General features: G+C 41.2%; 1 protein-coding gene across 4 annotated transcripts; it reads right to left on the reverse strand.

The window, feature by feature from the left end:
• Positions 1-562: 562 nt before the first annotated feature.
• LOC113017695 (sterile alpha motif domain-containing protein 3-like) lies at positions 563-12,150 on the reverse strand. Of its 4 annotated transcripts, none has more exons than XM_026160813.1 (6): positions 11,266-11,870; positions 10,151-10,339; positions 6,214-7,253; positions 5,861-6,016; positions 4,756-4,848; positions 563-1,439 (listed from the first exon to the last, which is right to left on the reverse strand). In XM_026160813.1, exons 3-6 carry the CDS (start codon positions 7,243-7,245, stop codon positions 1,161-1,163), a joined length of 1,560 nt encoding a protein of 519 aa, XP_026016598.1. In that variant the 5' UTR covers positions 7,246-7,253; positions 10,151-10,339; positions 11,266-11,870; the 3' UTR covers positions 563-1,160. The 4 variants fall into 4 exon arrangements, with proteins under 4 accessions (XP_026016598.1, XP_026016597.1, XP_026016595.1 ...); XM_026160812.1 differs by having other exon boundaries at positions 10,137-10,339; XM_026160810.1 differs by lacking the exons at positions 563-1,439; positions 4,756-4,848; positions 5,861-6,016; positions 6,214-7,253 and having other exon boundaries at positions 7,260-10,339; positions 11,849-12,150.
• Between the last annotated feature and the right edge of the window lie 3,610 nt (positions 12,151-15,760).

The following is a 15,760-nucleotide window of genomic DNA, read 5'->3' on the forward strand; positions in this document are numbered from 1 at the left end:
CTGAGTAACATGAACTAAATAATTGTCAACAAATACACAGGAATTTAAGTTGATCCAAGATTATATTTATGTATGGTGAAGTAACTTTTTGAACAAAATAAAACACATTTATAATTAAAATGAACTTAACTGTCGGCATAAATAGTATTTATATTGGTCAAATATGATATTTTGGTTACAGTGTAGTAATGTTTTGGTCCTACAGGAGATTCTATAAGGGCATTTACCTGTTTCCCAGCAGGCTAAGTCGCTCCAAAATACAACCTTGATCAAAAGCTGTGTCTTATAACCATGACTACCGCGTGGGCAGGCTCATGCATGGTGGTGCCTGCCAACAAAGAAGTCAAGGTTCTAAGACCTTAGAAACTTGTCGATCACTTTTTTCCCCAAACGAAGGTCAGCCTTAACATGCGCTGTGTGTGCTCTTGTGTCATGACCTTCAGAAAAAGAAATGGATGTTGTGTGTATTTGTTTGAATGCGGCAGATGTGATGCCAAATACCTGGACATCAGCTAAGGGACTCGTACCTGGTGCTTAGAAAGAATAGAAATTCAGACAGATGTATTCCAATGAGTTAGACCCATTTAATTACAATAACAAACATCACAATTCTTTAACGTGTGTGCGAAGTGCAAGATTTGTGGGCTTCAGTTTCCTAGAACACAAATTGCCCGCTGAAACTTAAGGAACTGTTTATTGAAATTGTAATACAACCTACTACTTGAATCCTCTTTTTTTTTTTTTTTACTTTAACATGTGACAGTGAATCAAAACAAAAGATGACAGGCTGCTATACATTAAATGCACTAATTTAAACATAAAATGATCAAAGCTTCTTTCATTCAACTTTGTCAGCACTCTTACAAAGTATTCTTGATTCTCTTCTATATTTGACTTTTCACCCTCAAGATTAAGGCCAGCTAAAGAGGGCATTACACAAACTTTAAAACACACCAATACCCTCAGAACACAGGTCATGGGAGAAATTAAACGCATTCCTTAAAAATGTGCAAATAACAGCATTTAAGACACGGCAAAACATTAACTCAGAAGACTTAAGAACAGCGCTTTAAAATTTAGTAAAACACATTCAAGTAGTGCCAGAAATGCAGGAATAAGGATTTGTGAAACTCACTCACGAATGGTCTATCAAGTCTGCTCTAGAAAATACCAAACTTAAGATTCATTACTTTAGAGCTGGCTTTTTGTCCATCAAGCTCAAGGCATAGTTTTTGAAATACCTCAAAGGTAAATTTCAGCTGCTTGGGATAGGTAAGGTTCAGAGCGTAGATTACTCCCATCATCAAAGCACAGGATCTGGCAACATCAATCCTCTCCAGGATCTTGGATCCCTCAACGATGATGGTTGCAGGCCCATCACCAATGATAGCAATCTTCATGATTTGCATTGCAAGGTCTGCGTTGAGCTCCTCCTCATCCTTGTAGGAGAAATTAAATGTTAGGATGTATAAAATACATAGCTCAAGCACTTCAGGATGACGTGCATAAGGGAATGAACCACTATAGGTAGGACAATAAGCTAAAACAGGTTGTCTTTTGTGTTTTTCAGTGATTTTACTTTGTCATTCTGTAAGTTTTAAAAGCTAAATTAAACCATAATCCACGTTTAAAATAAAAAATGTCTTGTTTTTCACAGTTTTGTTTTTCCACTTTGAAAAGAAAATCTAATAAATCATTTTTAAGGGTTATTCCACTTCTAAGTGAAATTTTATCTATTGCCATATTGTCACAGTTAGAAAGTGAGAAACATGCCTTTTGTAAACAGCACACTAATTCTCCTGATCCGGAAGCAATCCATTTGCTTTAGCAGAGCATAAACAATGTAAGTGAATAGCAGGTGCTAGCATGTTGTGTGCAAAAGTGATTAAAATGACTCAGTAATGAAAACAAATATTTCTTGGGAGCTCAGTAATCATGTTCACGGCAAATGAAAAGTGCAAAAGTAACACAGAAGATTTGCAGAAGCTGATTTAGACTTGAGACTACATTGCAGTTACGACAAACACTGCTGTAAACATCCACTGCATGGTGAATGGATATAACGCAACAGTTGAAAAAGCCTCCAGCTTCCATAAACAAACACACACAGCCACTACTATACAAGCATAGTAAGCTGCAGTAACAATGGATGGGTCTTTGATTTGTTGAAGAAATATTGCACAAATAGCATGTTGGTTTATAGACACTGGTCGGCAGTGGCTTCAACTGCTGTGTTATAACCATGTGGAGGCTTACAGCAGTGCTCTGTCGTAATGTAGTCCCAAGTCTAAATCGGCTCCTGAAAATCCTTCATGTCAATTCATACTTTTCATTTGCAGTCAGCATGATTGTTGAGCTCCCCAGGAATACTTGGTATCATTATTGAGTGATTTTAATCACTTTTGCACACAAAATGCTAGTACCTGCCATTCACTTCCATTGTTTATGCTCTGCTAAAGCTGCTGCCAGATCAGGAAAATGACTGCGCTGGCTACAAAATTTTTTATCCTGTGTGTTTATGTTGCACCTTATCACGGAAACAGGTTTCTATTCAGCAAATTATGTTCAATGACAATGGCAATAAACATCTTTGGATTGTAATTCTGAAATGCTTTTTTCTCACTTATACATGGCAATAGACATATCTTCACTTAGGGTTGGAATGTCCCTTAACTCATTCAGTGCCAGCCACTCTCAGATTTCATACCCCCCTCAGTGCCAGAGATATTTAGCATTTTCGCTGATTTTGAAGGCTCACAGAATATTTTGTTCTATGACTATGTGAATTCTGAAACCACCATGACAAAAATGAGTCTCTCTTCCCCACCCCACCTCCGAAGTGGCCCGAGTGAGCCCCAGGCTCCAGGCCCCGATAAGCAGCCGCCAACGAGTGAGCCGGTGTGTACCCGGACGCCCACCCCCAGATACAAAGAACCACCAACGCACCGACACCTGAGGGAGTCCGCCACCGGCAGGGGAAGTGGTGGTGGGTGGAGATAGGCCTCCAAACCTTGGAGGGCCCGAGATGTCCCCAGAGAGGTGGCGTCTGATACCCAACCTGACATATAGACACAAACATACAGGCACACACAGACACAAACATCCATTCCCACCCTCATGTGCACTTCACACTCAATCGACGTGGAGACAGACATAAAGAGATGCTGTACACACGATCACACTCCCCAAGCGTACTCTACAAACCGGGTCTAGGTACCCCTGCCCCTGGAGGGGGGAACTGCACCCAGACCCAGGTGGTGTTACCCTTTTCCCTGCGGTGGGGAGAGGCAGACCGCCCCGACTCCGCAGCAGCAGGGAGGCCCCACACCCCAGACCGCAGTCGGACGGCCAACTCCTCCTAGCCCCCTCGCTCCAGCAGGCCGCAGAGAATGGGGGTGAGAGAAGACTCCAAACCTCCCTCCACCCGCTCATTGTAGTGTTGATGCATGTGTGTTCTAAGGTGCAATTAAAACCCAGGAGGGCATGGAGCTACCTGCCAGAGAGCAGCAGGTAAGCGCATAGTCCCTCCTGTTAGCCCTCAATGTCTACGTGTATTTAACATTGAGAGGTGGGCAACGACGCCAGGGGTGAGGTGTACACCCTGATGATAACTTGGACTCCGTGTATCGTGCCCACCCCCAAGATCCTATATGTATGTGTAATGAGGGTGTGAGTAATGTGAATGTCTAAGTTGTGGGATAAAATTGAGGCAGAGGTAGCCAGAAGGGGACAGGGGGGGGGGGGGGTAGCCTCCTCTGCACCCTAGTGACATACCCCTACTCCGAGGCCCTGCATGTGTGGGTGGTTGTGGTGGAGCGGGAAGAGGGAGGCAGCCGGAGATGGGGAGGGAAGGAAGGGAGGGGCAGGTGACCCCTCCCTGGGGCCAGCTCCCCCGCTGACCCCAGTAGGCGCCCCCATACTCCGCGACCCGCCAGGGAAAGGGGGCCCAGGCCCATCCAGACCGGGGCCCAGCGCAGCAGCGCCCCCCGGCCCCACAGAGCCCGGGACAGTCCACCCAACCCCATCACAGAGAAAACTGCACCCACCCCACCATCCACTCATCTTCCAGACTACATGAGACAATAGACGCCCAGGGTGAGATCTTCCTCCACCTCTCCTGTATCTCCCCCTCCTGCAGAGAGTTCCTGAGTGGAGGAAAGCTCCTGCAAGGTGTGGCAATCTCCCCCACCGGTTGAAGAGCCCCACAGGCGGCTCGACACACCGGCGGCACCCTGCGCCAGGGATGGGCCCCCATGCACCCACCCGCCCACAACCCCGGCAACACACAAACCAGGACCCAAGGCCCGGCCAGGGCCCCGGCCCAGAGACGGATCGCCCCCAGAACCTCACGCCTTCAGAAGTTTCTAACAGGAGATACTGGTCAGATAAATCCGGTTCATGTTCACTGGAATTGCTATAAAAACCATGACGTCAGGCTGCAGACACCTCAAGCTCGAAATGACGAGCTGGATCAAAAATCGTGCCACAATACTCGTTCTCAGTAGAGCCGACTGTCACGCTGGTGGGATTTTATCCATGTAATCAACTCCACCACCTTCTCAATTCAATAAAAAGCTCAAGAGGCGTCTATGGCACTGAGCGTTCGGATTCATTTTGACGTCTAAAGACGTCTATGGCACTGAATGACTTAAATACTCAACCCTGAACAGAAAATCCAATGAACAAAACACAAAGACCCTACAGAGACATGCATTCAAAACTAAACAAAAATTAAAAACCAACTCAAGTACTTACGCTGTATTGTTTGAAAAGATCCTCCTCCTTCTCTCCAAGATAGACTATGAGGCAGCGAATAGCAATTTCTCTGCGCTTTTCAACTGTGTTGTCCTGATTGATAGAAAAAAATAGATGTGTTAAAAAAAAATCAGATGTAAGTAGCTTACTTCATATACTGAAAATTATATCCATAATGATATAGCATTTTTTTAAATTAAATAATAAAAAAGTTCATTTGGAATAAGGTGGAAAAGGTGATCTGGCTATTCTCCTGAGTTTCTTATTGTTTGGGACCTGCTTACTCCGCACACAGTGGGGGCATGGCTGTCTCACTCTGCGGAGACCTGAGAAACGCTGCGCTTGTAACCTGGACATTCCTTCTTCATAAGTAAAAACACTAAAATAAAGATACATTTTGTTGTACTTGTGCTCTGAACTTGTATAATAACAATAAATATCCATTCATTCAATTACAATGTAACTGGCACAGATACAGTCTTCCTCCATGTTATGTATTGTTAACGTTCTTGCGCGTGTGAAACACTTTATGTAAATCATAGAGCTTTATTTTAAAATAATAAAAAGTGTATATTGTACAGACGACATATTTTCTTCTTTTGCCCTGCCCTAGATGCAAGTGTAACCAAAATATGAACAATTTTGGAAAAAAATAGTGTTAGTATACAATGGACCTTCTTCAAAGCAGCCATATCAACATTTGAGATGGTAAATGGTAAATGGCCTGCATTTGTATAGCGCTTTTCTAGTCCATAGGACCCCAAAGCGCTTTACACTACATTCAGTCATTCACCCATTCACACACACATTCACACACTGGCGATAGCAAGCTACATTGTAGCCACAGCTGCCCTGGGGCGCACTGACAGAGGCGAGGCTGCCGGACACAGGCGCCACCGGGCCCTCTGACCACCACCAGTAGGCAAACACGGGGTTAGTATCTTGCCCAAGGATATTTGGCATGCAGCCAGGATGCAGCCTGGGATCGAACCACCGACCTTCTGATTAGTGGCTGACCTGCTCTGCCACCTGAGCTACAGCCACCCACATGAAAAAAGTAAGGCAGATGCAAATAAAGGTCTATTCATAAAGTTATTCATTATACCTGCAGAAGCATGTCCTTAATCTGCCTCATCCTCAGACCTGCAGCTCCTCCTTTTGACAGGGTCAAGGCCATCAGTTTTGGGGTGCATTGGTCAAGCCTGGCCAGAAAGGTTGATTCAAGGCTGACTGTTGTTATCCTCTTAAATTCTTCACATATCTGCAGGGCACACCAGAATAAAATACAACAAGAGACATAAGCATAAATAATTCCAAATCCAAATGTGCATTTGTAAACATTTAAATGTATTAGGTGTAAATATATGCATTTCTAAATTTTTTATTTATCTGACTTCTAGTTGTAATTTCATCAATCCCCAACACAAAAACACTGGTTTAATAAACATTTTCTCTCACCTGTACTTCGCTAAAAAGAGCAGGCCAGCGCTTCATGAAGTCACTGATGGCAGGGGCCTCTTTCACTATTTCCTCCCGACGAAGGCTGAACGTCTTGTCCATTTTCTGAGCTACCATTCTGGAGTTGTCCCTTTTCATCACTTCACTCAGTAGCTCGATTCTCTCTTTTTCCAAACTTTCACTAGTTTCACCTTGAGCATGAGGGGGTAGGTAGTTCACCTCAGCCTTCTTTGGTTTTTTGACATTCTTTGCCGGGTATTGGTCACATGTCATTTTCCTCTTAAGTGAGTTTACTTCAACTTCAGGGCAGCCGAGACCTCTAAGCTTGCTTCTGAAATTGTTCATCTTGTACTTTAGACGCTGCGCCCACCCATAGCATCCATTGAAGGACCCTGGTTCTTTCAGGCAGGGATGCTTTAGAGTCAGGGCCTCTGCAACCTCACTGATCTGCAGACTGGATGGATAAGCAGTATACTTATAAATAGCTTCTGCTAGTTTTCTAAGTATGTCAGGAAGCAGTGGAATTAAATCTTTTGTAGGGAGAAGAGTCCCATCTTTTTGGAAGCGCTCGTTGGCTGACCGAATTTGGATCTCTGTGAGGTCAGAAAACCTGGGAATCTGAAATTGAACAGGCCAGCGCTGGTAACGGTGCCCTGGACTATCTTCAGATGTGGAAAGAATCAGAGTGTCATTAGTTGACACAGATGAGGTGTCAACAGAGTCCTCCTCAGATGGATTATCAGTCACGTTGGTCACATCACTTAAGGTCAAGGTTATTGTAGGCTCCTGGTCCTGGAGAAACACAATCTTGATTGTGTCCTTGTCCTTAAGGTCAGTTGTCGAAACAAGGGTAAAAAACTCATCACCAAAATCAGCATCTTTATAGTGAAGACAGAAGTCTCTTGTAATGGAAAAGGTATCACGGATGGCTGAATAAAGGTCATCCACCGTTTCTGGGATTCCAGATGGTAGTACAACTTTACGGACATCATGATCTGCAAGGATCACTCGAAGTTGAGACGGTTGTGACATTAGGTAACCTGTAGACCAAATTTTTGACATGTTTCTGTAATTCTTAGTAACAGCGAAATAGTGCATAATATAATAAAATTTGATCTCCATGTATGGAAACTAGGAGCCAATTAACTATATGCCATCTCTGAAAATAGTAGAAAGACTGAGATTTGGGTTTGTCTTTTTTCAGCTGAAAATCTCCACACAAAGTATGGAAATCATTTATGGAACATAAATGCTGCACTTAAGAGTCATAATGGTTGTTCCGCCACAAATGTAAGAAATCAAGGGGACCGTGTCTGATAACTCAGCTGCCTCTATGACTTTCACTGTACCAGTTTTCTCAAGCACATAGCTCCTCAGATGTTCAATTGACCAAGCAGTTACACCTTTCACTATGAATCCCACATTGCCTTTCAAAACCACAATCTGGATCAACTCCCCAAAATCTGGTAGACCACCAGTGGAACCATAAGCCAGGATCATTCCACTAGTGTACTTGGTGCCTCTGTAACACACACTTTTGGCTATCTGGACACATGTCTCACCAGGAAACTTAGCCTGCAGTGCTTCTTGGATATCCTCTCGCAGCACACTAACATCCATTGTAGACAGTGTTGTAGCCTGTAGTAATGGTCTGACAGCTCTGGAATCATGTTGGTTATAAGCAAGCAACAACTGATGCTTCATGGCCAGTGACAGCAGAATATTTCTAAAACTACGAGTATGTCTGACAACACGCTTGAAAAAGCTGTGCTTTGCCTCAAACCGCATTGTCCACAGTGACACCAGAGGACCATAAGCCCTGATAAGTTCTGGATAATGTTCTAGGAAATGGTGTTTTGGAATGAGGCGTTGCTCTGGAAAAACCATGAGAAACCTGTGTTTATGCTCAGATATCTTACTGTCCAGGAAGCAAATGGTCTCCTCTGTGTGCACTTGATTCACAACAAGCTCAACAATGTCTCGAAGCACAAGAAGCAATTCCCATGCTGGGTCAGCCTCAGGGATTTTTGATCCAACCATGAGTGGCAAGAGACGAAGCAAAGCCCAGTTCTCGTGGGCATTGCCCCCCACACTTTTCCGTTGGGCAAAGTTCACAGGAACAAGCTGTGGTGCATTGGTTTTGTCCGACCATTTATAGGGGAACTCTTTGATGCATTTGTTCAGCTCTTCAAGAGTGAAGTATTTGTTGTGAATGAATAGTCTTAGGCACAGTGCTATTTCTAGGGGCACTACACCTTCAAAGAGATCATGCAACACATCAGGTGGATATCCAGACAAAACATGAAAATATTTAAGTTTTGCCGTCAGTGCACACTGTCTCTTCACTCCATAAACATGCATCAAACTGTTATTTTCCTGTAAAGCCTGGACATGCAGTGTGTGTTGTTCCGCTGTTCTGGGTGGGAATGCCTTATTTCTCACTTCACCATCTTGAAATTGTGACTTTTCACCAAGACAAAACCTACAGACATATGAACTGGAAAAGCTCTCAACAAATCCCCCCATAGAATGGGCACCAAGGTTGTCTGCAACTACACTAAACACTGTGCCTTTGACTCTTCTACCCAGTGATGGAACATACAGTCCTTCCTCCTCTAAGACCACAAGATCTTTGAGCAGTGGCTCTAACACAGCGCTGTAACCAAATCTCTTTACATCCTCAGCCTTGCAAAGAATTGCTAAGAAGATTGAGTTTAGCTCAGATCTGAGCAATGAAGGGACATCAGCTAACACCCAATATACAGATGTGATTTTGTGTTTTTTCCTGGATGTACCGAGAGGATTGCAAATCTCAAAGTCATCCACATAGAGATTTAGCGCAATTGTAAGGTCATTTTTTGAGAACAACTCGTTGGTTTTGTAAAAGGTGCCGTCATGAAATGAGTTGTACACAGTTCTCTGCACCTCTGCTTCACTCAAGATCAGGTCTAGTATATCTTTCCTGCTAAGAACCTGAAGTAAAGACTTTAGAATGGGAACATACTGGAAGCTACTCTCTCCAGTAAGAATATACTCAATCGGCTCCACGACAGAAAAGTGTTCATTAAAATACTTTCTTCTTTTGAAGGCAGAAGAGAGAGGACCACCATCACAAAGGGCAGCGCTAACAGGGTTAGCAACACATATGTTGTTCACCATTTCAGACACAATGGCTTCATCAACTTCACAGTTGTGTCTCTTCAAGCAGGACTGTAAAATGTCTTTCATGATGGGAGCGGAAGCTGAATGACAAATAAAATGCAATGACTCTACAAGCTCATCAATGCATTGGTTGGGAACATGAAATGAACTCTCTAATTTCAACATCAAATGAGCCAAGCTTCTTTCAATCAACTTTGGCAGTACATTCACATCATCATCTCTAAACTCCTCAATGTCAGATTGTTCACCCTCCTGATTAACTACATCGCTGCACTGATCTGTTTGTAAAGGCTTTTCAAACCTCTTTAAAACGTCTTCTTTAAACTCATCTAAAGAGTGGGGAGTGTGCTTGCGATGTTTATGTGACGCAAATGTTCCATAAATGTTAGTTTTGAAATTACAATTTTTGAAAACACAGGACACAGTTTCTTGCTTTTTCAAATGTTGACGAAGGTGTTCAAAATACTCTTTTTCAGTGGAAAATGTGCCCACATTACAGAACTGGCAACAGAAACTGAGTATTTCAGAGGTTCTCACTGTTGAGTGAGTTGAGTGTTTCCTTGATATGTGTGATTTTAGGCTACCCCATGACTTAAATGAACAAAAACAATCTAGGTAAGGACATGGCAGAGGCTGTACACTGGGGATATGGCGTAACCTATAATGTTTCATCAGCTCTTCCTTAGTGGAGGTTGCAAATTTACAGATTTTGCAAGGCCAATCCATACTTCATGATTCTGAATTACTCAATTCAAGCTTACTTGTTAAAGCTTACTTCAGAAGGTCCCTTGGTATTCGATACCAGGAGAAGATGATGGTTTGAGCCTTTGTCCTGGCAAGAAACACAGCAAAGTAACTGAATATTTTGGTGAGATTCCCACTTTCTTTAGAAGGCTGACCACGTCTTAACTGGAACCCCTAGATCTGCAACGCCAGGACAGTGTATAACACCAGAAAGTCGTGCCTGCACAAAAATACAAAAGATGGTATTTTCAACTTCACCTGTGAGTCTTCAATACAGTGAATCAGTTTCACCTGTCAAAGCTGTGTAAGCTAGAACCAAACATTCAAAACTACATAAACCTGAATACACTGGGTACTGGAAAGCCTAACGTGGCTTTCCATAGATCAAATATACATAGAGGTGACATGGACTGGGCCAGTCTGTTGGAGCGTGTATCCCCACCGACCGCGATCTTGGAGGGGTCTCCACTCGCCCCCAGTGCATGTATTTCTACTGAGGAATATGTTAACTCAAAAAGACAAAACTACATACATACATGCATGCATACATACATACGTACATGCATGCATACATACGTACATACATACATTTTTTTTTTTTTTTTATCAACAAAAGCAAACATAAGGTGTGGCATGACAGGACAGAATCATTTCTGACAGTAAATACGAAAAAAACCCCAAACTTTTTATACACAAGCTACAATGTCAATAATCCCACTTGATCTGTTTTCATTTCATTCTCCAAAACCAAATTAGAATCAGTGCTGAGTCAGCAGCTATGGTCATTTTTGTGCACCCTAGTGTTGCAAAAACTGGCATACTACTGAAACCATATGTGGGATTATTGACCTTTCTTGCCTTATCTGTTTGGAAAAATATTTAAACATTTTCCTTATTTACCATGGGTGAATACATTCCTCAGTAGAAAAAAAAATGCACTGGCGGCGAATGGGGACCCAACCAAGATGGTGGCCCGCTATTGATTTTTTTCTTACTTTCAAACTTTATTGAGGCATATCAGTGTTACAGCCAGTGCCAATGCACGTCGCCTCTACGTCTCTACAAAACACGGAAAGTCCCCAAAAATTAGGGACAGCTAACTACCCTACCATATGCGGCACAGTGCACTTTAGTCTGGTCTTTTACCTGTGAAAATAGGCCGAGCAGCCGGTGAAGAACCGCTCTTAGCGGTCAACAGACACACCGGACTAATAGCGACGGCACTTCCTGCGCAGAAGCCAATGGGGTTCAACTTCACCCCGTAACGTTACGAAAATTTAGAAGCGTTTCTTAACAATTACTAACATAAAATGCTTCCCTTCAAAAAATAAATTTCACATTTCAAAAATAAAATCACAGTGAACACAACTTAGCTTGGCTAGCTACGTTAGCATAGTAGTTTGCGCCGGGGCTAACAACGTCCGCTATCTTTTAAAAATTATAAGACAATTACAGTGGTCTGCATTAGAGTATACTCTAAAATTTAACACTGACGTTATAACATCAGTGTTAAAATTTAACACTGACATTATAACGTCAGTTTTAAATTTTCCAAAAAGAGCCCAACAATTTATGCTATCGTGGAATTAGCTGCTGTGTGTATATTAAAACACACAAACGCGGGGGCAAGCTAAGATGTATGTTATGTATGTTACGTCGTTGTTTTAAAGTAAACTAACAAAATCCAGAGCGACTGCAAATATGTGTAATTTCGCATAAAATTACTCACCGTTCGCGACGAACACAGCTCTTGATAAAACTTGAACACGTGCTGTTGAATATGTCCGCTTGAGTAGAAGAAGGGAACTGTGAGCTGTTTACACGTCATCAAGTTGTATTTTACATTGACAGAACTTAAAATTATATTGTTTTTTGATTAAAAGAAGATTTTAAATTCAGACAAATCACGATTATATATTGAGTAAAGAGGCATAATTTATGTGTCACCCGAACTCAATAAAATAAAAATTTTAATTAGGAAGTCTAACAGTATTTATGAACTTGATTTTTTATTTCACAACAACATATATATGTAAGTAATGACTAAAGGTCACATTAATTACTTTTTAGAGTGTACAGACAAGACAGAAAGAAAAGTTCGTTTTTGGACAAAGGTTTTGCTAAAAGCAGAATTTCAATACATAAAATTACTTCATTTTGTCATAATTTCATCTATTGACTGATGTTCAAAGAGGAGGATCCACAGAGCATAACCGCTCAACAATAAAAAAACAAACAAACAAAAAAAACTTTTTCTGTGGCAATGGGGAAATACATGGTATTAAAGTCCATCTATCCATCTTCTTTGACTTTTCCACATTAGACCGATTGCTGGACTGATTGATTGATGTATGGATGGATGTATGGATGGTCAAGGATCATATATTCGCCTTTAGCCACAAACTGTGTATGTATGGGTCTACCGATACACCATCAGAAATTAGCCTCCTCCACAAGGTGCCTGGGCTGGGGTGACGAGTCTAGCCTTGGCTGGAGGTTAGATGTTTCAGGCATTAGGAGATCGAGGCGCAGACTCACAACACACTGAAGATATTATTTCCCTTGACTGGCTTGGTGCCTTGGTGTCCTCATCAAATCACTGAAGAAGTTGACGGGGAGTGTGTGGAGAGGGTCCACACTTTCCGGTTCCTTGGTGTCCTCATCTCTGCTGACATCTCCTGGACAGGAAACATCTCAGCGGTCGTCAAGAAGGCCCAACAGCAGCTGCACTTCCTGAGAGTCCTCAGGAAGTACAAGCTGAACTCCAACCTGCTGCTGACCTTCTACCGCTCGTCCATTGAGAGCCTGCTAACCTACTGCATCACGGTATGGTACGGCAGCTGCACCAAAGCAGATAGAGTGGAATTTATACCAATTCCACGTGCAATAACTCAACTGTATATACATAACACAATTTATTACATATTACTTACGGCTTGTATATTGTACATTCTATATATATATATATATATATATATATATATATATATATATATATATATATATATATATGTTTTTCCCTATGTTAATACTGTCCATATGTACATAGCGCTGCAGAACTGTACCCCCCCAGCATGTTTACACTGAGTAGGAGATGCTCTGTATCTCACTGTACAACTGTATAGTGACAATAAAGGCATTCTATTCTATTCTATTCTATTCTATTCTATTCTAAGTTGGCTGGAGAGAGGTACATCTTGGCATCACTGTTTACACCACTGTCCCTACAACCTGGACTTGGATAAATGGCAACAATAGACTGAGAATGGACAGATGTCTTTTGCATCTTGATTACATACATACATACAAAAATACATACAAATGGGTTTACTAGCCATAATAACTGCACTTTATCTACATTCCTTTTAGTCCAGGAGTGTCAATTTTAGCTGGCAGTCATGGGTCACCTACAATAAAATGGCACGAGACTGGAATAAAATGCATCCATCAACTGGAGGACTTTATTAAAGAGAATACATGTTTACACATCAACACACAGTAACAAATCCAACCTATCTGCAAGCAATTGGCTTCCTTTTATACTCGTCCTGTCTCAGGTGAGCATCTGGAATAGCCCAAGTCTGGGGGTCAGCATAAGAAATGAAAACATAAACCTCCACATGAGCAAACATCAACCACAATATAACATATGATCGACATATTCAGATTTGTAACAACTCCTATACATTACTCAATAACATTATAACTTCAACCACTTCTATATACATGAAAACACCTTAACCCCACTCCCCTAGCCTGGCACATTGGTTTGCTCCAGGAGCTCATAAGCAGGTGATTGAGCTGCTTGTATTCTTTTGTTCCAGAAAAGAAGCAACCAGGAAAGGTCAGTACTGTTACCTACTGATGGGTAGATGAGGCCTCGTGAAGCGTTTCAGCACATTCCCCAAACTGTATCAACACTGTGTCGACACAGCTTTGCTCCATACTGACACCTGCTGGACCTTAAATATCATTGCAGGCAACTTACTTGAGACTCACAACAGAAACTGATTCAATGACCTGGTCATACTTATATACACTGTAAGGTATTGTACTTTCCATGGAATCATTTTATATCTTCTATATTACAAATATTGTAGACATCTTTAAAATATATTATGAATGACATTAAGTGAAAATTAAAATGAAAGTATTGTGAATGTAATATTACCCATTTGACTCAGAGTTCATTATAAATTTCTATTCAGAAAAATAGGTTTATCCAATGTTTTTGCATTCAGTCTATTGCGATTTTTTTTAAATTTTTTTTTTTACACCATTTCCCCAGCTTTGAAAAGCTCACAGGAACAGATGAAGCTGGGGTACACAAAAGCTGTAAAGCCAGGTGGATAAGGTTCTGATAAGAGGTCTTCCTATTCCCTCAGTACGTTACACTCTCTCTCCACAATACTAAGGGGTTGGCAGTCCTTTATAATAAAATTCAGGACTGCCTGGTCCAGAGCAGTCCTCCTAGATAAAAATAATAAAACACATATTAATTTTTAAAAAATGATGATAAAGATGTTCAGTGTTGTTATGGATTCAAATATTGGAGATGGATACAAGAGGAAGTCAAAGTCAAAGTCAAAGTCAACTTTATTTGTCGATTCTGCCACATGTACAGGACATACAGAGAATAGAAATTGTGTTACTCTCAATCCCTAGATAAATAGCAAATGAACATTTAAATATATTTAAATATAAAAGTGATTAAAAATGCAAGTAAAATAATTAAAAAGTAAAAATTTAAATAAATACAATTTTACATATAACAAGAAAGCTATACAATATACAATATAATGGGTAAGTGACATTGAGTGTAAACCAGGCAGAGTAGTGTACCACAATAAAAAAACCACAATAACAACACTGGTCCGGCCGGGTTGAGTCAAACGATGATTTTAATGTACACGCGTGGGAGATGGACACCGTACGCAGACAGCATCAGATCTCAAAATGGTGGAGCATTGATCAAACTCTTATAGCCTCTAGTGGCCCCACCTAATCATAAAAGCCTAAACATTCACATTCTTTCTCTCACACGGCGCCTAAGCTACGACCTTGGCTCCCTGTTTATCTGCTCCTGCTGAGATGGGGCAGAAAACTCCAGTATGTTCTGTTCTCTTCTAATCAGACAAATAAGGCGATGACTTTCTGTGAACAGTATTTCTTATAACTCAGCAGTATAATGCATCATAAAACAATATCATTCATTCACAATAAATCAGCAGTCTAATGTAATGCAAATGTAATAGTTATCACCTTCTTCTAATTCAGGAGAATAATGCAAACTAAAACTACATAATAATTCACAACCTTTAATTAGGGGTCTAACATGGCATAAGGTAATATTATAATCCCACAGTGTCTATATAGGCCTACCAGTGTTCATTCTTGGTGTGTTTGTCTCCTCATTTTCATGTTTGGCTCTGTAATGCCTAAACACTGGGGAGGTGCTTTTGTTTGTGTAAGAAATGCAGAAGAGATGTGACATTTAACCTGCATAAAATGAAATAAATAATTTACACTTCAAGTCACATTGCTGTTTTTTTCTATTCTGATAGATTACACTGAAACAAAGGCAGACAAAGTTTCTGCTGTCTGGGATCATTTTGAACTTTTAACTGCAAATAAGTAATAG

The sequence above is a fragment of the Astatotilapia calliptera genome, unplaced genomic scaffold, assembly GCF_900246225.1.
Source record: "Astatotilapia calliptera unplaced genomic scaffold, fAstCal1.2 U_scaffold_185, whole genome shotgun sequence".
Taxonomy (NCBI): domain Eukaryota; kingdom Metazoa; phylum Chordata; class Actinopteri; order Cichliformes; family Cichlidae; genus Astatotilapia; species Astatotilapia calliptera.

Bases quoted from the DNA above. Each gene is read 5' to 3' on its own strand.
- LOC113017695 (XM_026160810.1), bottom strand. From the start codon at position 10,101: ATGGATTGGCCTTGCAAAATCTGTAAATTTGCAACCTCCACTAAGGAA.